A 25,368-nucleotide genomic window follows, 5' to 3' on the forward strand; every position below is an offset into this window, starting at 1 on the left:
GTGTATAATATACTGAAATATTCCGAAAATTCTCATTTAATTATTTCTGAAAATAACTGAAAAAGTTGACATTTTTTTCAGAATTTTTCATAAATCTAAAAAATAAGAAGCACCAGAGAAGGGCACTTCGGCTGAACTCCGAATCGATCGTTAAAATTCAACTGGCAGAATTGCTCGCGCAGCAAAATTCGAGCTATACGAGTTGCAGTGAACAAAACTAATCTCTCTTCTCATGTGTCAAACAACGAAGAATTAATAATTCCGTCCATTTTAACAAAATGTTGCAAGCGACTAAAGTTAATCAGAATTTAGTCAAAGTCGCCTAAGGAAATTTGTAAAGTCGGGTGAAAATCGTAGGGGAAAGCATAAATACGGAGGTAAACTTAACGCAGGGATTCAGAATAAAGCACTATCCAGCTTGTAGCACATACATTGATTTATTATACGTAGATTGTTCATAGCTTATTGTTTCTCTATTTTTTATAGCAACAGCAAATATACTATAGTTTGGTCAAATTAACAAATGTTTTTTTTCTCCAATCTGCCGCCGATGTGATTATCCACGTCGCTACACCGGATATAACATGAATAATCGAGCCGCGATTTACATCATTGGCAGGTTGTGACACCCGGAGGCCCGTTCAATCATCCGGGCATGATGGCCTCCGCTCAAATTTGGTTGCCAGTGGATTTAAGTTTCATCTTTTCTTTTTTTTTTTATAGTCATTTTTCATAATCGAAGACAGCCACAAGAGAGGTCTAGTTAGATAATTAACTAAGTTTCACACAGCGCGTACTAAAAGCGTACTAAAGAAGTCCTATCGGTCCTCCCACGGTCACCTTCCACGTATCAAAGGTACGCGCTGTTCCCACCCCCCCGCTTTTTCATTTTTTGTTTGTTTGTCTTGTTTTGTTAAACGTTTACACGAAACAACGCAATGTGTACGTAATTCAAAAGAGTCCCCTTCCCTCCCCCCTTCCCCCTTTTTCCCGAAGAATACTCTTAACGTTAAGAACCCCCGCCCCCCTCCCGCTCCCTCCCACCCACCCCCGCACTACTTTCTCTCACGTCCGGCGCATTAAATGCCATCGCGATTAACTGGCGAATCCGTCTCTTATATGTAGTCCCTACTTTTATAATATATTATGTACAATTGTTTTGGCACCGAAGTTGTCTTGTCTTTTTCACTTTTCTCTCTTTCTTTTGCTTTTCCTCCAAATCGCACCGATGCCCAGCGAAGATCCAACGTGAACGTATATGTGCGTCCGTGTGTGTCCGAGAGCGACATCAGGTAAAAGGTATTTTCTTTTTTTTTTTTGTCGTTACTCGTCTCGGCGATCGCTCGGTGATCAATGATGGCACTCGATGACTCGTGCGCGTCGGTACACCAAGGATCGAGGACCTTGGAAGCTCGAGAAAACAGTCCGTTTGTTTAAAGCATCTCTCGAAGAAGAACAGATCTGTCCCCGTGGTTCGTCGCCCGTCACGAACGCCCCAAGCCCTCCGTCTCTCCCTCGTCTTTCCTTTTTGGCATGGTTTATAAATATACATATCTCTTCGCGTTTCCACCCCTTCGCCGCTTTCGTGTTACAGTGGAATGTGTGCGGCATCACCGAGCTTTCGTCGTTTACAGGAGCCTGTCAGAGCCAGTGAGGTGGTGTCAGTACATTGCCAATCCGACTCTCTTGACATTTTGTGTAACGCGATTCCTTTCGTCCGCTTTTGACGCGATCCCATGATACGGAACGCTCGTAATTAGTTCGACCGTTTTTTTTACGTACGTTCCGCCGATTTCTTACCCACAAGTTTATATTTTATCCGCAATGATTGTACGGAACTACAATCTGGAGCCGAGTGCAAGGTGAAATAGGTTCGCGAACAACGTACAATCATGTTTAACAATGACTAGTTCGACCAATGTTAATAATGCTTCAAATACTTGAGGTGCCATTCTAAAATTATAATCCGCATATATTTCCCTATCTTCGGGGCCAGTATTTTCTTCACAAGATTCTCACTTGCCCCTTATAATAATCTTTTTTCCATGCTAAATATAGATCGCATCCAATAGTTTCGTTATTTTTTATTTTTATTTCTTTTCGCGATTATATATAATGAGCATAACTTTACAATTTTTTACGGCGTAATTCCTGCTTTTTAAGCACACACCAACTTTGTTTCAATTTATACAATAACCCGCAAATGACAAACAATTTTTCAGAATTTATATTGTTGAATGTTAGCAATTGTTGACAGTTTCATAGGCTGACATTCACCCGTCACATTCATGAATTCCATTGACGGGTGAATGGAATTCATGATGTGTGTGATTCCGATTCGCATAAGTATTGTATTTCGCAGATATTCCGCCAATTGCGCTCCGCTAAAATGTATTTTCCAATTGTTCCATGTAGAGGAAAACGCGAAAGCGCAGCATGTGTGCGTGTCAATAATATATACACTGTTCCGATAGATATACATAATGAAGGAATCTGTGGGAAGGAATCTTTGTGACTGACATGCGCCAATTGCGCTTCCGCGAGTTCCGCTTCATGGGACATTGAGAAAACAGATTTCAGCAGCGGAATGTCCGCGGACGGACTTCGTTCCGTCACAATTCCGCATTACGCATACGTTCCGTACCATGGGATCGCGCCATTACATTCCTCGCCGCGGAGACGGATCGGCAAAGCGCTTAGCCCGCAATGCGGTCTTATCGTTTACGAAAGTTTACATTAATTTTCTTCTTTTTTTTTACCTTCTTCTTAACCGTATCCTAGAAAAAAACTGACTGCCACTGGTTCTCAGCGAATTCCAGACTGCCCAGCAGTCAGACATACATAACAATTATCACAACTTAATACCGTAATACTAATACAATATTATGTAAATATATTAATATTTAATCATAAATATTCTTTATATATATATATATGTATATATATATATAATATATTATTAACAACTGACGGTCTGTGTTTTTATATCGTGCGATACACACGTTTCGTATCGTAATACTGCAAGATCGGTAGAATACCATACGAAACGTAATATGCATTACGATCTCCTTCCCTCGTCCCCGATCACCAAGCTTGGAACGTAAATGGAAATCAACGTAGTCGTAAGCACGCGTAAGCGTGTCCAACTTTTCCTTTCGATACTGCTGGTTAATGTACGTGTATGTGTGGGTAACGTGTGTTACTGTGTTAAAATCTATTATAATTTTACTAAAAAAATATCGATCGATAAGAGCTACGTATGGTGCTAGAATTATTTAACATTTAAAAATGAGATCTAGTTTCATTTTCTATTAATGTAAGAACAAACATTAAGAATTATTGAGTCGATAATGGATCTTTATGCTGTATTATATGTGTGTCCGTGTATCTGAAAACCTTATCTATCCGTCCCCTCCTGCTTCCACGAGTGTTTTTTTTTTCTTCGCGTTGTAAGTTGTAAGTAAGTACTTATGTTAAGTTCGTACAGCGCGAACGCCGCGTCGGACGATTTCGAGGCCGATTTTGTTTTTTTTTTTTGTTACGTACGCTAGTCGATCAAGTTCTCTAACGTGGCTACGTGCCCTGCGTCTACCGCAACGTGTTCGATCACTTTCACATAATGTTTGTTCACTCAGAAGATGTCTTCGTCCGGATCGCTCGATGGTGCAGCCTGAAGCGCCAACTGCATGCTGGATTCCGTGTTACGCCGCTTCATTTTACCCTTAGTCTTCTTCAGCATCGTAGCCTAGGAAGGGACAGGATCAGGAAGCGCACAAAGGAGCAATCGATAAAAATTTTGTCAGTCAATACCGCTGACAAAGTAGAAGTAGTGTATAAAGTAGAAGTAGAAATAGAAAAAATGGAAATTACAAACTCATGGTTAACTTATATACGGTGGAAAAAGAAGGTAGAGAAGAAACGTTTTGTAAAGCTAACACTACTATCCGATATATAATGCGTCTAATCCACGACATTACAAGCTCGAGCTAGCTGCATTGGATCGAGGCATCGAGAAGGTATCACGGAAGTTGATATCGGTTTTAACATGCATCAACAGAGGGATCGGGAGAAGTTTCCTTTCCTTTTTTTCTTTCCGTATAGATGGAATCGTTTTTAGACGGCACGTTTATCACCCCGAGACTCCCCTTTCGCGCGTGCGTTCCGCTTATGCGCGTCGAGGAGTCTAGGCTGTGATGTCGGCGCGTCTTACGAGATACGTTTAAACGATCGAGCAGTTGTAAGTTGTGGTATAGTTGGATTACTCGTCCGTGCTCTTGCCCCCCTCCCCATTAGCAGGTAGAATCGACGGTTCGGTATTGCGACGCTTGATCTTACTTTTCTTCAACATGGTAGCCTGAAGTGAACAAAGGAACAAGGAGATATTAGTCGAGTGCAATTAGGGGAGGAAAGCATGCGCTGATAGGTATCAGCAATCAGGTTACGCTTTTACGGTGAATACGTAGAGTATTGTAATAGGGAACGAAAAGTGCTACAAACTAATAAATAGGGATGCGCCTGTTAAGAAGTTTTTTACGTGCCACAAGAATGTACGCCCCATTATTCTACTTAAACTCGAACAGCAAAGGAATCTAGTTTATTACGTTTCAAGAACATAGAAATATATATCAACAAATTAATAAACGGCGATACGAGTCAGGCGCGGTACGTGGTGCGCAAGTAAAGAAATTAATAGTTACAGAAGTAACGAATTACAATGTATATAATATACATATACATATATTCCAACTTAATTAACTATTAATTTCTTTACTTGCGCACCACGTACCGCGCCTGACTCGTATCGCCGTTTATTAATTTGTTGACATTTTCACGAGTCCAATGACATATTTGAATAGAAATATATCACTGCACTAATATCGAGATATCACGTTATCGTGTGTGGTAAATGATATATTGTACGTTACGATTCTGTCCGTTATTTTTGTGGAATTATGGGGGAGTTTTGTAAGAGCTCTTACGTCAAAGTATTACCTTGAGTGCTGATTTCAAGACCACGATGTCTCCCGGACTCTGAACCCACGGTTCACCGTCTACTTGTACAGGTATGTCTGAGTTTAAGTGAATTTTTATGTGCCCGCCCTATATCGACCGAAATGCAATGACGAATAAATTTATATATGTCGCATCAGGAAGGAAAGACAGGGAGCATCTGTATTATTGATTAATTTTATAATTTACCTGCGCTATCCTCATAGCCGTACGTAAACCCGACTGTATTTGTCCAAGATGCATAACGCCTGTGACTCCGACAACTTCCAACATGCCATCCCAATGATTTGGTGTATAAAATTGATCTTCTTTGGTATCTGGTCCCCAAGGATTAGCACCAGAACCCCAACTAGACGAGAAAGAAAAGCACCGTTTTAAAATAGCGTATAAAACATTCTTCCTATTTTATAACGACATGCATTCTCTATAGTCTATAGTTACCTTAAAATGTTCAGAATTATTATTCCTTCCACTTGTGGTAACTCGACCAATTTGCCGTCTACTTCTAATCGAATTTCTTTATGTAAATCTTTGCACGGTTTACGCCTGACCATTTTACGCAAACCCATCGTTACATACACGCCTTTATTTCGTAATCTGCTTTTGAACTTGTTAGGATTTTCCTCTCTCGCGTTATGAAAGTCCAGACACAAATCTGCATCGACGCCAATGCCAAAATAATTATTCATTACGTATATTTGCGTATTGTCTTCGCTAGTTGTACCAGAGCCTGTAATATGCAAATGGCGCGATGCTACTTGCTGAGAGGCTGTAACATTTTCGCCATTAGAATTCTCCTATTTAAATTACTGGTTTGCGGAGTTACTAAGAAACTTATTACCTGCGCCTCTCTTACCTGCAGCGTTACAAACTACTTGAGTTGTTTCCTTCTCATCTGGATGAAAAACTACGGTCCACCTATCCAATATTATTTCTTCCGCATCGATAATGTCTCGCAACAAGTTTAGTGGATCTTCGTCACCCGTGTAGCCTGAACCCCAACATAGTACGCGAGCAAGGTCGTTTCCCGTTCCCAAAGGTACAATAGCGCAAGCGGGAGAAGAACATTGGCTATCCTGACCAACATTATCTAAACACTGTAATACCCAACCTATCGTTCCATCACCACCACAAACTAATATTTTGTAGTCCTTTATGTGACGGAAAACGTAAAGTCTGCAACACAAAGAAAGCACTTACTTACTAACTTGCGTAAAATTATATCATATGTGCTTCGGACTGTAATAAATATGATATTATTTAAAGCAATAATGCTTTGATCTACTTACCCGGGGAGGGGTCCGCCATTATCAAGATCGAACACTTGATAAGGATTTAATAGTTTACGAAAACTAGTAATTAGCTGGAGTCCTTGGCAACCACCAGATTTTACATTTACAAACACGAGCAGCGGTTGAACGCCCGTTGGTACCATACTTGGCTCGATACTCGGTAAAATCATTACTTGTAAAAAAAGAAGATGAGAGAATATTTCAATACATATCTTATTACAACTAAAAAGCTAAAAAGTATGCATGTAACTGTACCATATCAATGAATCTCTATTTTGATATTGATCGATATTATACTTTCTCGTGTCTCAGATACATAAAAATATATATTTAAAAAAATATATATATGTATATACATAATAAAAATACCTAAAAGAAGTTTGTCTTCACATTTTGTCTCTCGCAACGTGTATAATGCTCTAACCGCTGTATCCAGATCTTCATATATGATAACCACTGAACCATATTCGTAATAAATTGGGCCAATTGATGAAAACCTATTTTCTACAAAATCCAAAAAATTATATATATATAAAGATATTTTTATAATTCTGTAAATAATAGTTCATTTTTTCATTGAATCACCAACCTTTTCCTAAATATTCTGTTAACATGTTTTCGTAACTTCTTTCAGAAAGATTTAGTGGTAGGTTGCCCACGAATAAAGCCAAATTAGGTCCATGGGGATCTTGCTTTAGTTGTAAGTAAAACCGCATCAGTTCCATTTGTCTAATAGAATCTTTTCCCAGCTTTTTAACGATATCCCAGGGTCTTTCATCCCAGGAACAAACTCTTTCCGTTACTAATAGAAATAAAACTTTTATATTTTTCGTGCAACGCACAAAACGGAATTTTAAAGAATATTCGATTAAATTGCAAACGTCAATAAGTTGAACAAAAACTCGAAACGTACCACCACGGTCTAAAAGAATTTCACTGCACCTAAAGTCATCACAGTTAAAATTTTGTAAGCCAAACTTTTCCAGTGCCTCGTTTATTAAGTCTGCGACGGTTGTTGCTTCGGTGACAGGTACTATACAGAATGACTCTGATACCTGCAATCTGCCAGGATAAACTCGTACTTCTCCGCTGTCATTATCTCTGAAATCATATTGTAATTACACGTTGTATCAAAAATTTTTTTTTAATTTACTTTTAATACAGATATCGTACAACTTCTAATATAATATTCGTCTTTCACCGCATTTTGTTATATCAAAAATTATACAGAAATAAAATATTCTACATATTTTCTTGTATTAGATAAGTGTTAGTGTAAACTTACTTAAATCGCAAGAACACAGCCGGACGTTTGCCTTCTTTGCGATTTAAATTTAAAACAGGCGTTGAGTCACATAACTCAGTTTCCTCCTCGGCATACAGGTCAGTTAAGTAAAAGTTGCCTGAATTTTCCCGAAAAAGAGTTCATTAGTTCAATTAGTCAATTTATCGAACAAGATCCATATTTATTATGTTAAATAAAATAGTCCGTATGCACGTACTAGGATCTTTCGTGATGTGAAATGCGCGCAGTGCCGATGTGAGAAACTGCTCTATCGTAGCCTGCCTAGGTACCGAAATTACCCGAAATATTCTCCGCCTCAAGGAATTGTTGCCATCGTACACCTTAATCATCTCTGTATGAGAATAATATCAAAGTCACAGATTAAAATAGAGAAAATCTGGAAACTATTAATCGGAAGTTATATTGAAATACCTTCGTCACCTCTTTCTTTGTCTTCTTTCTCTTTAGGAGAACGCGGATCACGGCCATGCGCTGCACCCTGTGTCGGTTCTCCATTGTCACGATACCTTGGATCGCTACCAAATTCTTCTGATATGCTCCGCGCTATTAACACAAAGAAAGATCACACTTCGAATGTTAGAATATTATTAATAAAATACAAAAATACCTAAATGTAATAGAATATTATTAATATGGAATACAATAAATACCTAAATGAAACATAAAATATCTGTATATGTATGTATAATACATCTTCTTCCGCATTCAAATTGAGAAAATGTTTCATTTTTTTACTCAGATAACATTAATGGTGTCTCTCTTGGAAAGCGTTATAAAATATTTTATATCATAAAGCAATAAAATTTAATGCAATCTTAAAACATTATCCTGTAAGCAACACTTTCATCATTAAATTACCATATAATTTATTTATAATTTATTAATTTTCTATTAATTGTGGAAATTAATTGTGGAAGCAGTGGCGTATAACCACCATTATATACAAATATTCGAGAAAGAGAGATTTGCATGAAACAGATACTTTAGGAAAGTACTCTAAGGAAAGTATAATGAATAAATTTCAGAACATTTTATAAACACAAAGAGCGTTGTAACGACTCTGTTTATCATTCAAGAATAAATTACATCTCTTACCATCGATTATTTACGATGGGTTTGTAGAACACAGACACGATAGGAAGAATTAGTCAGTAGTATTCTTGAACTTCATTTCACTGCATAGTAGAGTGATAAGCGTCATGGAATCTCATAGCATCCAGTGGGCTGAATGACAGTGCATGCACTGAAGCGAGACATACATACATGCTAAAACGTAAACAGTAACAAAATAACATCTATAAAAAAAAAGGTTGGTGCACTATGATATTTATGTAAATGCATGTCGTGTGACAGTTTATTACAGATATTATAGATAATATGCAATTTAAACAAAACTATTTTGACAAATATATCATCGTTCCTATTTTTTAAATTAATTTCACGTGAATAGTATCACTTTGCTAATATTCACATTTTATTTGTTTGAGTCAAAGAAATTCATATAAGAGAGAAAAATAATTTTATGAGAAATTGTCTATCAGAAAATTAGCTCAACTGTACTTTAATAAAATGTATTTATTTCTCTGCATAATGATTTAAATATAGACGTAGTAAATGTGATTCGTGTGTTATATTTTATTTTTCTTATTGTGTTTATATATGAAGTGTGTTTGTATGTGTGTATATATACACACATATTAATGTGGAAGTAAAGTGTCACTCGGTAATGTCGAAAAGTATGACAGAAGCAAGCTAAATATTCGCATCGCTGTTATGCAAAATAAAAAATATATATATAAATAAATATGATTGTCTTTTAATACAGCGCTTTCTCAATTCTAGCTGCAAATGTCGAATAAGTAGTTACATGTAGAGATAATAACAATAACGATCACTACAGCGTATTTCAAGTTACTCTCAGTCTCGTGTACGATAAGTACATCTTAGAATTGAGTACATTCACACAGATGAATGTCTGACGATGATAATATTCTAGATACCTCGAACATAAGGAGGGGAAGCATGACAATTTCCATGGCAGCTACGTGGCAAAACTAGCGAAAGGCGCCTCAAAGCTTCGGCTAGGCGGCCTGCAGCCCCGTTTTGTTCACTCTCAGCGAAATCGAATTGCTCTCCGATGTTATCTTCACATAGAAGCAAAGATAGACCGAATATTTTAACGGTTATCACAATTTCAAATCTATAGATTTTATCTCTGTTTAAGTATTTCGTAATACTCTATTGTGACTTGTGTTTACTCTCCCTCTCTTTCTTTTTTTCTCTGTCCGTTAATTGTAAGTTTGCTTAATTATATACAAAGACTTGTTTTCCTTGACATCGAACAATTAATGACACCTAAGGCTTATGATTATAAAAATAAAATGTCATTACTTTTAGCTTTTATTTTGTAAACGCCAATTCTAATTATACTATCTAATTACGAAGCTCTATGAAATAGGTGCTGTATCTATTAAAATATATTATGCCTATTTAAAAGCACATTAAAAGTAGCAATTATAATAAGAGCAACCAGCCACAAAAGCCATAGTTTACAAATATATTGTAAACAAAATATCTAATTAAAATATATATAACAGACGTAGCTTTAACGTTGCTTAAGAAGGTTTGTGTGATTATAAATCACAAAAAATTTTATTTGTATAGTTTAATTTTCACATAGTGCGTTCGTCATGATCCTAAACCCCTGCACGATAAGAAACAAACATTTTGGTAATCTTCACCTACTGTCGCAATTGACGATACGAGACTCACGACAAATTCTCAGGTGGCATATTTGATGATAAATGATTGAATCATGAATGTATTATGATGATTATACAGCAGTCACACTTTCTATAATTCATAAATTCATTTCTAATCCCTGCTATGTAAAGATTGCTGTAAACCATAAAATTATCTCGTAATATTTTTCCACATTATTAACTCAATTCCCTTTCTCTCTATAAAAAGAAATCAATGTTTATAATTTAATAACTTCTTTTTAAAAAAATCGTATTGCAGAAATGTATGGAAAGCTGAGAGTGTAAGAAACTGCAAGTAGCAAATATATAGATACATATATATATTTATATGACATATTAAAAATATCAAATTGACTACAAAAATCTGACTACTGATAATATTCGACACAGGCGTAGTTTTTCAATTTATGATACAACGGAACAATGAAAATTTAAGGCGATAATAATCTTTTAAAATATAGGTAGGGTCTTTCTCGTTTCATATCGAAGAAAGTCAACGTTGCATGCTCTGAAAAGAAGGAAGAACATGTATATGTTTACAAAACCGACGGTTTTATACACGCGTGAGTGAATGCTAAAATAATGTCATGCAAAAAATTTATGTTCCAAAAAATTACTTATATTTTTTACAATTACCTCTCTACTAATGTATAAGGAATACTTTTTAAGATATATTATACATTCTTTTTTTTCAAACTTGACATAGTATACGATATCTTTTGCTACCAATCATCAGTGCATATTTGCATACATGTACATGTGCTATGCATAGTAAAAATAGAAAATCTCATACATATATGAGAGACACAGTGTGAAAATAATTAATTGTGTCAATAGGTAATACGGAAATGCTGAATGATGGATTGAAAAAACTTCATAAAGCGCTAATCAACAATGAAATTCACAGTGCACACAATGGAAAACGCGATAATTTATACAATGTTCAATTATATAAACGGAGCAGCTCAAGCAAAAACTCTCAACGTCATATTTTTGCCATTATTTGTTATCTGAGCTTAATATATCGATATCACTTGTTTAGAGACACGTAGGATCTCGTAATCCAAAAGTGATATGTCTACCGCGATTACATATACACACAAAATTATAGTTATGCTATATATTTATAGATAACCATGTGCATTAGTAAATTATCAAAGCGGGTATGTGTTTTATCGATTACAGATACAGTTTAATTTACAGCGTTGACATCCTCTAAATGGCTAAATTATTCAATTTTATTGAAATCTCTGTATCTCGCCTTAATCTCACTCTCCTTTTTCCGTTATAAGAGAATTGCTTTAACATTCAAATTTTATTCCCGGCGGGATTGATTAAAAAAATATTAAAGTGCTTTGCGGCACGTGACAAAGCGCAATTCCTCATTCTATTATTCTAATTACCTGTTAACACGCACATTGTAATTAACACGGCAGACACTTACGGCAAGAATACTCACGCGCCAGCACTTCTTTACGACGCACTTCTACTCCAATGATGGCTTCCATGGGAACTTCGGTACGCGGAACACTAACTGCGTGTGGCGGCAGGTAAATTGGTTCCAAGTTACCAAAGGTGCATTCTTGGGGAATATTCTTGTAACAATACGCGTGCGACTGAGAGACGAAATCAAATTTGTCATTAAACACTATTTTAACGAGGAGACAAGGGGAAGGGAAGCTTTAATCATGCTAACGAAAAATATGCTTTCTTTCTCTATTCGTAAGAGCATTATGTATCACATTTGACTTGAAATGACTAAGTATCAGCAATGCAATATAATATTTAATTCTAATTCTAATTCTAATTCTAATTCCGCTGACGGAACAGAATAAATAATCGCAAAAAAAAAGTTAAAGGCGATCTAACGGCGATAATAATGAATCTTTCTTTTACCGTCATGCCACACCACTCGCAACGAAACCCGGCAAGGCACTCGGCAGTAAAACAACTCTTCTTGCATACGGCACATTTCGAGCTGCTCGGAAGATTGCCTTCCCGCCAATGATGAGTGTGCCTCACTGCTGACAGATCCTTCCCAGGTATGTATGTGGCATTCTCCTTGCAGTCTGCCACCGCGAAGTCTTGGCATTCTACGTGCACGAAGTACTCGCATACTACGGGAAACGTAGAGCGCGATTAACATTTCGCAGAGACCCAAATATGCTAAACGCCCTATATCGAGATATCTCGTATATCTCTTATCTATGGATAGAAGCTCCGGCTTACTTTCACAGTGTATGCATAGATTATCATCCAATCGTTTCCGACAGACGTTGCAGAATTTCCTTTTGCGATGTACTTGTTCGGACCAACAGTGTGCAACCGGGTTCTGCAACACATACAATAAAGAAACGCTGTTAATCTTACATCTTGTATTAACACTGTTAAATTCATAGCGTCAAATTACACTCAATTTCAATCATTTTTAACCATTCCTACAGGTCGCCATCGCTCCTACTCCAATATGTCGTTAATTTCATTAAAACAATGTCAATCTAACTAAAAACTAATGGTGTTAAAATAATAAATTTTGACACGCATAGTAGTTAATAGTAACAAAATGTTGTTTAACTCAAAGGTATTGGTCGAAACATCCTTTAATATTTAATAGTGAAGGGTCCCAAGGGAGGGTCCCAAGAAGTTCGGACACGTAAACGCGCGGCAACAAGCGAGTAACTTCTCGACGTTCCCGTTCAGTCTTCTTTTCTCACAACTATAATCCACGTAAATTATTTTATCGCAACGTTCAGTTTATTTTACGATGTACCTGGGAAGGTTGCTTTCCTATATTCTAAGTATAGGCGTTATATTTATGCACAGGCGGTTAATCCTCGCGCGGCGTGGAGACGGAGCTCCCGTTGTCTTACCTTAATCAGGCTTGCCGCGATGCTGGAGCAGGGAGAGACGACGGCCTTGAGACAGCGGTCGTGCACCACGAAGTTACACACTGCAACGAGAGGAAGAAAAAATGAGAAAGAGAGAACTTTTTTTTTGGAAAGATTAATTGCGTTAAATCGAAGAGCGTTACCGGCTAAGCGGTGTACACTTTAGCATAAATCAATACGAGCCGCTCATGTCGTAATTTATAACAAGATCTTCTGACCTTTCGCGGTGTAAGTAAAAAACATCGAGAATCATACGCGACTGGCGTTATTTAACGCCTCTACCGAACGGCAAATATGTGAGCGGCGGTCTACCAAACTTCTGCAGAAACTAAAAAAAAAATGTATATACATATACTTGTTTAAAAGATCATCAGGTCTGTTAACGCCTCGCGGCGTTCTCTTTGTTCTCCTAAATGTTTTCTAGAAGAAGATAACACGCGCTTCTAAAATATAACATAGATTCCGTGAAGTTGATACTAACTGAAGATAACACGCGCTTCTAAAATATAGCATAGATTCAGTGAAGTTGATACGAGTCTGTTAATATTATCGATTGCAAATTTAGGGTCAATATCGTGAGCGCCGTGTTATTCCGGCGGAGTGGCCCCCGGACTCCGGAGTCGAGACGCGCGCGGAAAGTGAAGAATCGCTTCGGCAATTTCTCCGGTGAATTGATATATTTCAGGGTCGGCCGAGGTGACGGAGTCGGAGACAGCGCGTCATCCGCGTATCCGTCATCCACTCGATACAAGGTGACGGGTGTCGCACGTTCCCCTGTCGCGCGCGCGAGCGGTAATGATCGCGTTCTATCGCGCTCTTGCCGACGCTAATCAGGCAAGATGTGCGGGAAATTTGTCGCATCGGCGCGCAGGTGCGGCCCGAAATAGTACTGTGCATCCGCTTCGTTAAGAAGGCGCCATCAGCCGCCATCGACGATCGACCGTCGTTCCACGAATGCCGAGTTAACTTTAACTCGCCGAGTGGGCAGCTCAAATCGAAAAGAAGAGGTACTCGTCATCGCCGTAGAAAAAGAGGATCCGCGTCCGTTTACTTGTGCCTCCTTTGCTTGTGTCTTTTCAACGGGCTTTCCGTTAGCGAATCGTAAAAGATACGACGCGCTAGAACTCGAGGAACGTTCACGTTTAACGAACGTACGTTCCAGGCAACATTTAAAATCCGTTCCAGGCATTTGCAATGTTTAAGATCTGTTTGAGACATTTGCAACGTTTAAGATCCATTCCGGACATTTATCATGATTAAGGTCTATTAGACTGAGTAGACATTTGCAACGTTTAAAGTCTATTCCGGGATTTTGCAATGCTTAAGATTTGTTTCAGGCATTTGCAAAGGTCTATTCCAGATATTTGCAATGATTAAGATATGTTTCAGGCATTTACAATATTTAAGGTCTGTTCCGAGATTTTGCAACGCTTAAGGGGTTACAGTACTTTAATAGAAGTAAAAATTAGGAAAAGTTTGGAAAGTTGTGAATTAATAGGAGTAAAATTTTTTTGTTACGTATGTCTATTAAGTATATTGAACAGTATCAGTATAAAAAACTAGATTTTAGAGTGAGTATTAACATCACTGTGCCCATTTATTAGAATTGCATTTTTTAAAACTGTAACCACGATAATCTGAGAACAGTTTATTCGATTAACTTCATATTTGACACAAATGTTTATCATAATTGTCCGTATCGGTTCACGGAGGCAAATTTCGCAAATTTCATAACCATTTCTTTACTTACTTATTTTACAAGCTCGAATTTTTCAGTAAAAAGATTAAATTTGACTTTACGTAACTCCTATTTTCCAAATTATTATTTTTCTTCAAAATCCTATTCGTGAACCAATAACTATGACCCTAATAAATAAAAAAAATTAATTATACTGATTTTAGATTACTCCTGTTGAGGCTAAGTTGGTGAAGTATAATTCTTTTGCAGAACAGAATTGAAATGAACACAGTGATATTAATACGCATCATAAAATCTAATTGTTTTATACAAAGATATATCGTTAAATGTAGTCAACATACATAACAAGTAGACGCACATAACAAAAAGTTCGTGCCCCTATTAATTTACAACCTTTTACAACTCCCCAAATTTTTCCTAATTTTTACTGTGCCGGCCTATGCCACCACAAGACGCAGTAGCACATCTTTTTGCGCCAGACGACGCATGACGGCAAGACCAACTCGTAAGTAAGTCTCAATTACGATTAAATGCTTCTGAGCCATTTTTAAATCCTCAACAATGTATTAGGTTGTCCCAAAGTTCATTTCCTGTTTTATGCGTCCGACTTTGTTAGCAACGGGAGAGCAGACATGTAGCTCGGTCGGCTCTTTATTGATATTTTGATGTTCGTCTACCTTTTAACTTTCCAACAGTTACGTTTGTTGGCTGAAAAAAGTGTCTCGATCTCTTTTTGTGTTCTGAAAGATGAAGAACCAGAAGAGAGATTTGATTCTCTTTGGCCGTTCCGAACAAGCTGCTGGCGTTTGATTGGGATGTTCTATTTCATCCTCCTTACTCTCCGGACTTCGCCCATTTTGACTAATACTTGCTCCTTTCTTTAAAAAATTCTTTTGTCATAAAAAATGTGGCTCTTTAAATGACATTAACATTTATCTCGATCAATATTTTTTCAGTAAATTAAAAACTAAAAACATTTTTTAAAAATAGGTAGAGTAGAATGGTCCATATATACTTCAATCCATTTTATTCTATAAATTAAAAATTTTGCATTAATTTCTAGTAAAAAAAAAACGAAAAGAACTTTTGGAACAACTTAATATATCATATGCGGTTTTTAAATCGATCGGCCCTTTCAATGCAGCTTGTCTCAAATCACTAACAATAAGTTGAAACTGAATTTCAGTGAATTTCATAAATCAAGAACTGAATTGTATAAATTGACTGTAACTTTATTTAGTAATCAACAAAATAGAATAGGTGTTTGCAGGCAATCACAGACGAAACAATAACGGCATTATTAAAATGTAACGTGCTACAAGTAAAGAGCAAAGGTAATAATACTGGTAACGTAACTGGTTGTCATCCATCTCAACGCGCATAGACCAGAGAGAAGTTAAAAAGGAAGGGAGAAGGTAAAAACGATGACATTTACAAATAATGTCCCAAATCGATCGGCCCTTTCAAAACAGCTTAGTGATGAAATTCAACTTAGTGATTTGAGACAATCCTTGCCTTACAGGGGAGCTCGCTTAAATTTGTCCCTAACTGAGATTTACTTACGAGTCTTACCGTCATGCGCCGATTAGCGGCGTCGCGTCGTTGTAAACTGGCGCGAAAAGATGCGTTACTACTAACTTACCAAAAACTGTGTATCAACGCAATGTGGAATATAAAATAGGCAATGGAATAGAAACAGAATTTCCGACGCATTGGATTTTTGTTCTCTATTGCCTGTATCTGATTAATCACAGTTTTTCAGTTTTATTATAAGTTGAAATGGAGTTATTTCTGTTGCCTGGCTTATTCCCTGTTCCTATTGCCCGTACCTTTATATTGTGTTCAAGGCTTTACTTCTGTTAGGGTCCTGTAACTTCAGGTAACTTCTTAAGATCTGTTCCAGGCACTTGCAACGTTTAAGATCTGTTCCAGGCATTTGCAACGTTTTAAATCTTTATCCGGATTCCGGCATTCTTTGACGCGCTTGCAGTTATACACGTGACATGGTCGATTCCGCTGTGCGAGCAGTTATGCAAATCTATCCTGATAGGCCTTTAATGTATGTATACATGCATACTCAACCGTGAATTTTACTATGTTTATATCATCGTTCATCAACCAATGCAAGCCACCATGCGGCTACTCGAATATATAATCATGAGCGACAAAGCTGAAGTGTTTAAAGAATAAATAAGATGAGAAATAATTCTTTGGAGATAATAGAGAAAAGAAAGGAAATCAAAATGCGATATATATCGTGATTTAGAAAGATCTTTCTGAGACTCTCCGAAAGATTGCTGTGTTCGAGTTTCCAGATCTGGAATCTATTTGTTTCCTTAGCTATATTTCGAGACCTTTTTCTTTTTCCCCAGGAACAAGCTTTTACTCTGAACGCGAGAAGAGGAAAAGAAAAACCTACTTCTCGGAAGTCTCTATCGATGTTGATCTCGTCTACATCGAGTTCGAGAATTGCTGAAAAATTAGACTCAAAAACAGCACAAATGCGGACACATGCGTTAAATCGTGTGTTCCTGGAAAAAAAAGAGAGAAAAAAGAAATCCCCTTACATTCCATTAATTCCTCGGTAATCATATAATAATCTCGAGTACGGCGGGTATCGGTTTTCAATATACAGTATTAGGTGATCACTTTGGGACTCTCTGCATGCTTTTATTACTCGATTAGCTTTCGGAGCAGGTGGTCGTCCTATTTATAACGATCCCGATCGATCAGTAACAGCGTGATAAGTTAACCAAAATTGCCTTGGCCTAAGATTGTCGTGCTTTTGAAGAATCTGCTTTCGATGCTGCGCGAGAGAATGCCGTCGCGATTGTCCCTCGAATCTGAACGTTTTCTGTATCAATGTCGGCGATCGGGTCTCCGACTGTATTCCTATATAGCAGTCTTATCTATTATAATATTGATCGTCTACGCGACTGCGTTCCCTTCTATACTCAGTTCTTCTACTTATACGGAGTAAAGAACATATAAAACCCGATTGACAGAAAATGTATGTAGCGCGTTAATTAATATGTATCGCAGAACGTTTCTCCCGTACGAGATATTTCCGCAGAATAAACACATACATCTAAAGCGATGCGATGAAACTGCAATGTAATGCGACACTTCAGATTTTCATGCATTCGATATATGTGATATCGTTGTGATACCACGATACATATGATATCTTTAATGGACGATTTTACAAACAGCGCTTTTACTCGCCGCGCAATCAATTATCATTGTTTAGAGAAACATTACCCGAAGAGAGTAAAATATAAACGGTACGCTGCTCTCTTGTACGGACACATAAGAAAGCGTATGACAGAATATGCTGTTAATCTATCTGGTAAACGCAATATCTATACGCATTATTAACCAAGAACATCAAGCAGTTAAACTGTTGGAAGATCTTGCGGGGGAAGCTGAATGATATCAATATTAGCTAAGATTGTGGCTTCTTAAGTGTGTAGCATCGTCTTCTAGATTGATTGATTATAAGTTGATGATCAGTGCATCTCTCTCGCAAACTTACTTCTTGTACACCTAAATTCAATCAGTTTTTCGAGCAGCTTATTCTATTCTCTTTTGTTTCCTTGGACAAAGTGTACGCAAAGTGAAATTAATATCTCTAATTTTTCATAAGAAAATGTCGTTTACACAATAATTCAAGAAGATTATTCGTCATTCAATATATATTTAAGTATATAAATAATAAATATATGACTTATTTCATTTTTTTTCTCAATTTCGAATAAATTATGAATGATTCGAATGCTAGTTTTCTGCTTTAATAATCTTTTGAGCTTGATATTGTATCTTATTAACAATTACGCAGATAAAATAAATATAATAAAATAAATTCATGTGTCACTTAGGGCTCCATTTATGAGCCAAGATGCTGTGGAAAATATACAAATTGCTGGGAAAACAAGAATGAATGAACTAAATAAAAATTGCTGCTATTTGCTCATCATGTCAGATATAATGTGTGTGATAAACTCAATATATGTGTTATTTTCAGAATATATTTAAAGAATCATGCTTGTGATACTGTTATTCAGTTATTAAAAGACATTCATATTTCTTTTAATGTTTATTTCGCGTCAGTAGTATAATATACGTCCTCTCTTTAATCTTGCTTTCCAAGTTTTTTACATTATCTCATATGTGCATGTTTACAGTTCCCGATATGTGTCTTAAAAAGAAAGATTCACGAGGAATATAATTGCAGCATTTTAATTCGTTAATGTGAAACACAATATTACTTATTATTGAAATCAAATATTTGTATAATTCATTCCTACTGTAGTTGCTATCCAAACATTCCAAACGTAATAGTTGAAGATTAACTAATACACAATCGAGATACTGAAGAAATTAATATCGCATCGTATGTGCAATTGTTGCATCGAGATTAGAAGATTTAGGAAGATAAACGTCTTTTTCGAATTACAATTGTATTACTTTATCATTATTATGTCACGCGTTATTTCAAAAAAGATGGTCATAAACAAAAGTTACTTCACCTTATATACATTACAATTTGTTTTTAAATCGACATAAAAAGTTATTGTTATGCGCTATTCTCATTTTTAATATCATACTGCACAGGTTTTAATGTTCACTGCCGTTATATAACATTGTTACAAATGATTTGTTACGCGAATCGGGATGTCATGCATATGTGACGCGTACGCTAACGGATGTGTCAACCGAGACCTTTATCTCTCGTTCTGCGTATGAAAACTGGAACCTTTTTACATACGGTAGCATTGTAAATGGATGCATTGCAACCATAAATAATTATTATCTAAATTTTATAAATGGTGTGGTTTTAGATTATTTATACATTTTTGTGCAATTTTATTTTACAAAAGCAAAATATTGAAAAATTGATCTTTAAGACCGATCGATTTAATTACAAGATGATTGTTACTGTTCTAATTATCGTGATCATTAATGTGTATTAATCATGCATAGATTGTGAGAAATAAAAAAACTAGCATTTTTCATCAAAAATGTACCTTATATATTATAATTGTTAAATAGAAATAAATATATCGTGCAATAATACGCAGTTAACACCCAAAAAATAATAAATTTCAAGAAAAAAATAAGCACGAAAAATCGGATTGTCTCAAACGAGTTTGTAAACAGCTATTAGGATTTTATATCACGGATTGGATTTAAACTGACAATGCTAAGTATAATTTGCAGACATAAAAACAACTTTATTTAAAGCAGCCGACGGTAAAGCGATCAATACATTGTGTAGCAAGGTTTAACAATGGCTTTAGAAATATAACGCTTTATCTTCACCCTTTGTGAAGTTAGCATCCCATTTCTAGGAATTCTATATAATTGATAGAGTTCTCTCACCAAACAATTCTGGAACTCCCGATATGTCTCAAAAAAACTTCGGACGATTGAATGCAAAAAGTAGTAGCCTGAAGATATGCCAACTTCACACTTTTCCAAGTATATAATACATTATATGAAATAAATGACTATAGTATCTCTCTTTTAATAAATTTTAAAACTTTTCATTAATCAAGAAGCTTCTTTTCAGAAATCTGATTTCCTTAGAATCCTGATTAAAATAGAAAAGTTATCATCAATTTTCGTATTACGAAACCGTGAAGTTGACATCTCATATCTTCGCACCCTTATTTTTTACATCCAAAAACTTTTTGAAACGATTAATAATGAAATCTAAAGTTTCGTTCGCGTAATTTAATTTAAAAAAACGTACAATATCATAAATAGAAACAACATATTCGCTTCCGGACATTATAATGGTCCAATGTAATCTTTTCTGAATAAAACAGCGACAACTTCGGGAACCTTTTTGTTCGAACCACGTCCAACGGCTTAAAGTTGCCTATCTTTACAGTGGCTCCCTAATGGCTTGCTTTGCGTCTTTAACGACCTGTTTAATGACCATAGGTCCCTAACGAACGTTTTTACTGCCTACAACGTCTTTCCTTTCAGATGTTAAACATATACCAAGCGCCAATATCTATACACGTCCCCGCCATCGAGTTTACTTCTCGATGAAAGGAGCTCGAAAACAATCGGGGGATCCGCTGCCAAACGCGCGTGGCGCTCTGAGGAGTGAGGCGGGCTCTCCTGATCGAACATTCCGACGTATTTGAAAGAGTGCGAGAGCACGGGCACACGGCTCGTTCCGCTCGCGTTACAACGAAGGTCCTTTACGCCTCTTTACCCGTCAGCGAGCTCTCACGCTTGCCCCCCTCCCCCACCTCGAGACAACCCTCTTTGCCGCCGCCGCCGCCGCCACCGCCGCCACCGAGCGCCCGCGCGCCCCTTCCAACCCCTTCCACTTCGGCAACCTTATCCATGGTCTTTCAGCCATACTACCCCACCCCTCGCGATCAATGCTCGTGAAAAGGTGGGCGCGCGCTCGCGCTCGCGCCCTCTGCGTATGCCGCCGCCTCCCACCCTCCCTGTATTTCCTTCTCTCTCTCTCTCTCTCTCTCTCTCTCTCTCTCTCTCTCTCTCTCTCTCTCTCTCTCTCTCTCTCTCTCTCTCTCTCTCTCTCTCTCTCTCTCTCTCTCTCTCTCTCTCTCTCTCTCTCTCTCTCTCTCTCTCTCTCTCTCTCTCTCTCTCTCTCTCTCTCTCTCTCTCTCTCTCTCTCTCTCTCTCTCTCTCTCTCTCTCTCCCCTCTCTCTCTCCTCTCTCTCTCTCTCTCTCTCTCCCCCTCTCCCTCCCACTTTTTTCCTCTCTCTCTCTCTCTCTCTCTCTCTCTCTCTCTCTCTCTCTGTTTTTCTTGACGGATCACTCCGTTTCTCTCCGTCTCCCTCGTGCTGTTGCACCGATTCGCGCGCGGCTGGCTGGCGCTAAAATGCCCGAGACTCGACGGGGCACTCGGAACGCGACACCCTGACCCGATTGAACCGACAGACCCAACCACCTTCCGTTCATCCGGTATATTGGTATCGGTCGATCAGGATCAGTCGGAATCGCGACCCACACCTCGCGGGGAGAATCCTAGGAATGAGTTACCGAGCCGTTACCGAGCGCGCGGTCGACTATCGATCGACTTCGCGGTCTCGTCGAGAGCGCCCGCTTGAAATTTTAAAGAACCCGACAACCTCGCGAGAGGACTGTTTGCTTTCTTTTGTTTTTTCTTCCGACAGGCCGGGTCGCGACACTCGCGACTGATCGACCGGACGAATCGTGAGGACGTGAAGCCTCATCTCTAATCCCGTAGAGACAGATATGGAAAGACAGAGAGTCTCCGGGATTGCGCAAGTATTAACTCGAGGCGCGACTTCGTACGCTCGCTCCTCGGAAAGCTCGTGCGCATCCTCCGGCGTGGGCAAGATCAGAAGATACGTATACTCTCCCCGTGGGGATATATCTGGAGGAGCTCATCTCGTCATTCTCTCCCTTTTCCTTTTCTTACCATACATTTTTGTCATTTACGTACATGAGAATATATACATATCGTTTCGTAAATTGCAATTGTTCGTGGCGCTCGGGGGAAAGAGGGAAGCGCTCTTTCGTCTCCCGGAGAACATAACGAGCGCTTCCCTCTTTCTCGGCGATCTATCAACGCTTCTGATTGACAGGAGGCAAGAGCGTCGATTCAACGCATAAACACAAGGCATAATTTGGCGTGCGAGACAGTACCGTGTCATCTTACCTTCGCAGATGTACCCCTGCTGTATGAGGCCCCAGAGCATGTCCGTGCAGCTATGGCAGTACGTCGGCTTGTGAAACGTTTTCTTACTGAAGCTGTGCCCATGGCTGGCTGGAGTCTCGGCCGAGACCGACGCCATATTCCCCGTTCCACCGCGGAACCGTTCACGCCAGATTTTCACCGTGAAGCTACGCAGGGCGCGCCGCGCGACGATGACAACATAATTACACGCCCGACACTACGTGATCTCGGAACCGTACGCGTACATAACTGCGTTGCTGCGGTGATGGTAGGAGTAGTAGTAGTAATCGTCGTCGCTGGCCGCACGCTGGCCCACACGCACCGTCGTACCGTCGTCGTCTCGTACGGCGCCTCGTCGTAACGTCGTCGCGCCTAACACGCATTATTCCACGAGCCGCGCCACGGAACGACCGACGCGTCGGCAGCCACGATCGCGCGCGCCAGATGCGTCGTCGTCGTCGCCGTAAATCGCCACCAATCCACCACCGATCGCCACTACTCCGATCTCGCGGCCGCCGCCGTGCATCACCGTCGTCGTCGCTGCTGCCACTGACGCTGCCCTCGTACTCGTCGTCGCCGGGAGTCTCGGCAGTCTCGGCAGTCTCGCTCGCCTCGCTCGCGATACGATGCGTGCGATGTCGCGTACGCGCATCCGACGAGTCGCCTCTGCCGCTGCTGCCACTGCTGCTGTCGCTGCCGCTGCTGTTGCCGTTGCTGTTGCTGCTGCTGCCGCCGCCGCTGTTGCTGCTGCTGCTGCTGATCCGAGCGTACGCCGCCGTGTGGCCGCACTGACATCAGCCCCTTTTCGTCACCGCCACCGGCCAGTGGCGGATGCGCTGCCCTAGCGGCCTAAGTGGGGCGTCATATGGGGGCCGAGCCGAGCGAGCGAGCGTACGGGATCCGAGCGAGATGCGAACCGCCCTCTTCCGAGCCCGTAGCCTCGAGGGCGCGCTCCACTCTCTCTCTCTCTCTCTCTCACCCCCGTTTTTCCGATTTACCCTCGACGGATCGTTTCCATGTTCGCGAGCGATTTCTCCCTTCCCGCGAATTCCGCGGATTCCGAGTCGCGATCGACGGATTTACTCCACGTGGGGAGCGAATGCTCCGACTCGAGAGATCCGGAGCAGTGGAGAACGGAGCGCGGGTCCGAAATGAAATTTTCGAACGGGGACGGAGGCCTCGTTCTCCAGCACTGTCGATGGCGACGGAAGTGGAGCGCGTATCTCTCCCCGTCGTTTCTCGGTCCCTCGCAAATGCAAGCTCTCGCAGCACGTCCCTTCGCAAGCGCGCCTCTGGCTCTCTCGCCGTCTATTTCCGATCGGTCTCTCCCTCCCTCTCTCTCGCCCGAGACTTGTGTTTCAATAATATCATCTTGAACCGAGAGCCGAGCGTTCGCGACGCTCTACGTCGCCTCGAACAACGACGACGGCGCCGATACGTCGCTCACGCGACGAGCACGAGCTCGCCTCTCTCCACGCGCGGTCCGCGGATCTAAGATCGTACACCACCCTCTTACCGATTCTCGCTCCGAAACTTTCGATTCGATCGAACGTCGGTCCGCGCGATCGGTCGCTCCGATTAATCTTCAACAAGCAACCCTCTCTTTTCCATCGGAAAAAAAACGTACGCCACCGTACGCGAACCAGCGATGCAGCAACGACGACCGATCGCCGTTAACACGCCGATCGCGACAACGCGCGCGGACAAACGGGCCAAGCACGGGGGTCCAGCGATCGCGACGATGGATCGGGATGACGGGCCGACGTCGACGACAGTACGACGACGCTGATGGCGTCGACGTCAGTGACGGAGGCCGACGCGCGACGGTGCGGCGTCGACGTCGTTTACCGCGGCGCGCCGACGCGGCTCTCCGCCGGACTTCCTCTACCACGCGCGCGACGCGACGCGACGCGCCTCACGCGCCTCGTGTCACGCAATCCGCCGCCGCGCGCCCGATTGTGTGCGATTGTGGACTCCATCGCGTCGCGACTCCGCGAGTAATAGCGCCGAGATCTTCTTCCCCCTCGCCTACCTCTTCGCCTCCCTCGCGAAATCCACCGTCCACCTCGCTGCCGATTTGCGGCCGCGTTCGTTACTCGCGAACGAGCCCGCGCGCGCGGTACCGGATGCCCTCCCCCACCCCCTCCCACCCTCCGCCGACTCTTCCTGAGCGCGCGATCCGATCTTGGGAGCGCGTTCGCGCGCGCGTGTGCGCGCACGCGCATGCAGCCGTGAATAAGGACGGCAAAAGACGGCGGAACAGAAAGCGGCAGCGCGTTCCATTTAATCGTCGCCTCTCGATAATGAATGCTGCCTATTATCGTCGCGACGCCCGTCGTCGCATTGTACGTCGCGCGCGCGCGTTTGCGATATACACGGGATATACACGATCGCACACTCATACTCGCACACGCACACGGCCACAATGAGCCGCGTGAATCGGAGTAGTTGCGGACGCCTCGCGCGGGATTTTTCAATAACGGAAGCACGAGGGGGTGGCACGCATTTTCACATCCCTGTCACGTCCGTTGTATTCATTAAACCGTCTGCTGCACATGCCTACATTGACGGACATTATAAAGTTATATCTCTCCGCGCTTTCTCCCTCTCTCCCTTCCTCCCCCGTATCTTTCTCGCACCCTCTCTCTCTCTCTCTCTTTCTCCTTTTCTCTATTGTGTGATCAAACGTGAATGAAACAGGTTTAAATTTCAATACGGCAG

At 40.3% G+C, this 25,368-nt stretch overlaps 1 protein-coding gene across 8 annotated transcripts; it reads right to left on the minus strand.

Moving 5' to 3' along the window:
- Window positions 1-418: 418 nt before the first annotated feature.
- LOC139771533 (diacylglycerol kinase theta) lies at window positions 419-24,459 on the minus strand. 8 transcript variants are annotated; one of them, XM_071704385.1, is made up of 18 exons: window positions 22,630-24,459; window positions 13,241-13,320; window positions 12,600-12,702; window positions 12,267-12,487; window positions 11,815-11,986; window positions 9,609-9,752; window positions 8,020-8,151; window positions 7,805-7,939; window positions 7,588-7,705; window positions 7,216-7,403; window positions 6,892-7,104; window positions 6,672-6,806; window positions 6,300-6,474; window positions 5,852-6,186; window positions 5,452-5,779; window positions 5,200-5,359; window positions 4,993-5,100; window positions 419-4,354 (listed from the first exon to the last, which is right to left on the minus strand). In XM_071704385.1, the coding sequence occupies exons 1-18, from the start codon at window positions 22,763-22,765 to the stop codon at window positions 4,259-4,261; spliced, it is 2,979 nt and encodes a 992-aa protein (XP_071560486.1). In that variant the 5' UTR covers window positions 22,766-24,459; the 3' UTR covers window positions 419-4,258. The 8 variants fall into 8 exon arrangements, with proteins under 8 accessions (XP_071560486.1, XP_071560485.1, XP_071560483.1 ...); XM_071704384.1 differs by having other exon boundaries at window positions 419-3,745; window positions 11,830-11,986; window positions 22,630-24,458; XM_071704382.1 differs by having other exon boundaries at window positions 419-3,745; window positions 8,029-8,151; window positions 22,630-24,458.
- Window positions 24,460-25,368: the final 909 nt, after the last annotated feature.

The sequence above is a fragment of the Temnothorax nylanderi genome, unplaced genomic scaffold, assembly GCF_030848795.1.
Source record: "Temnothorax nylanderi isolate EJ_2023f unplaced genomic scaffold, tnyl_v1.0 TNYL_tig0041_pilon, whole genome shotgun sequence".
Taxonomy (NCBI): Eukaryota; Metazoa; Arthropoda; class Insecta; order Hymenoptera; family Formicidae; genus Temnothorax; species Temnothorax nylanderi.

Excerpts from the sequence above, each read along its gene's own strand:
- LOC139771533 (XM_071704381.1), bottom strand. The coding sequence starts at position 22,765 with ATGGCGTCGGTCTCGGCCGAGACTCCAGCCAGCCATGGGCACAGCTTC. Across the intron at positions 13,321-22,629 it reads GCAGGGGTACATCTGCGAAG|TGTGTAACTTCGTGGTGCAC; the intron begins GTAAGATGACAC and ends CTCTCGTTGCAG. Across the intron at positions 5,101-5,199 it reads CGGCTATGAGGATAGCGCAG|GGCGGGCACATAAAAATTCA; the intron begins GTAAATTATAAA and ends CGGTCGATATAG.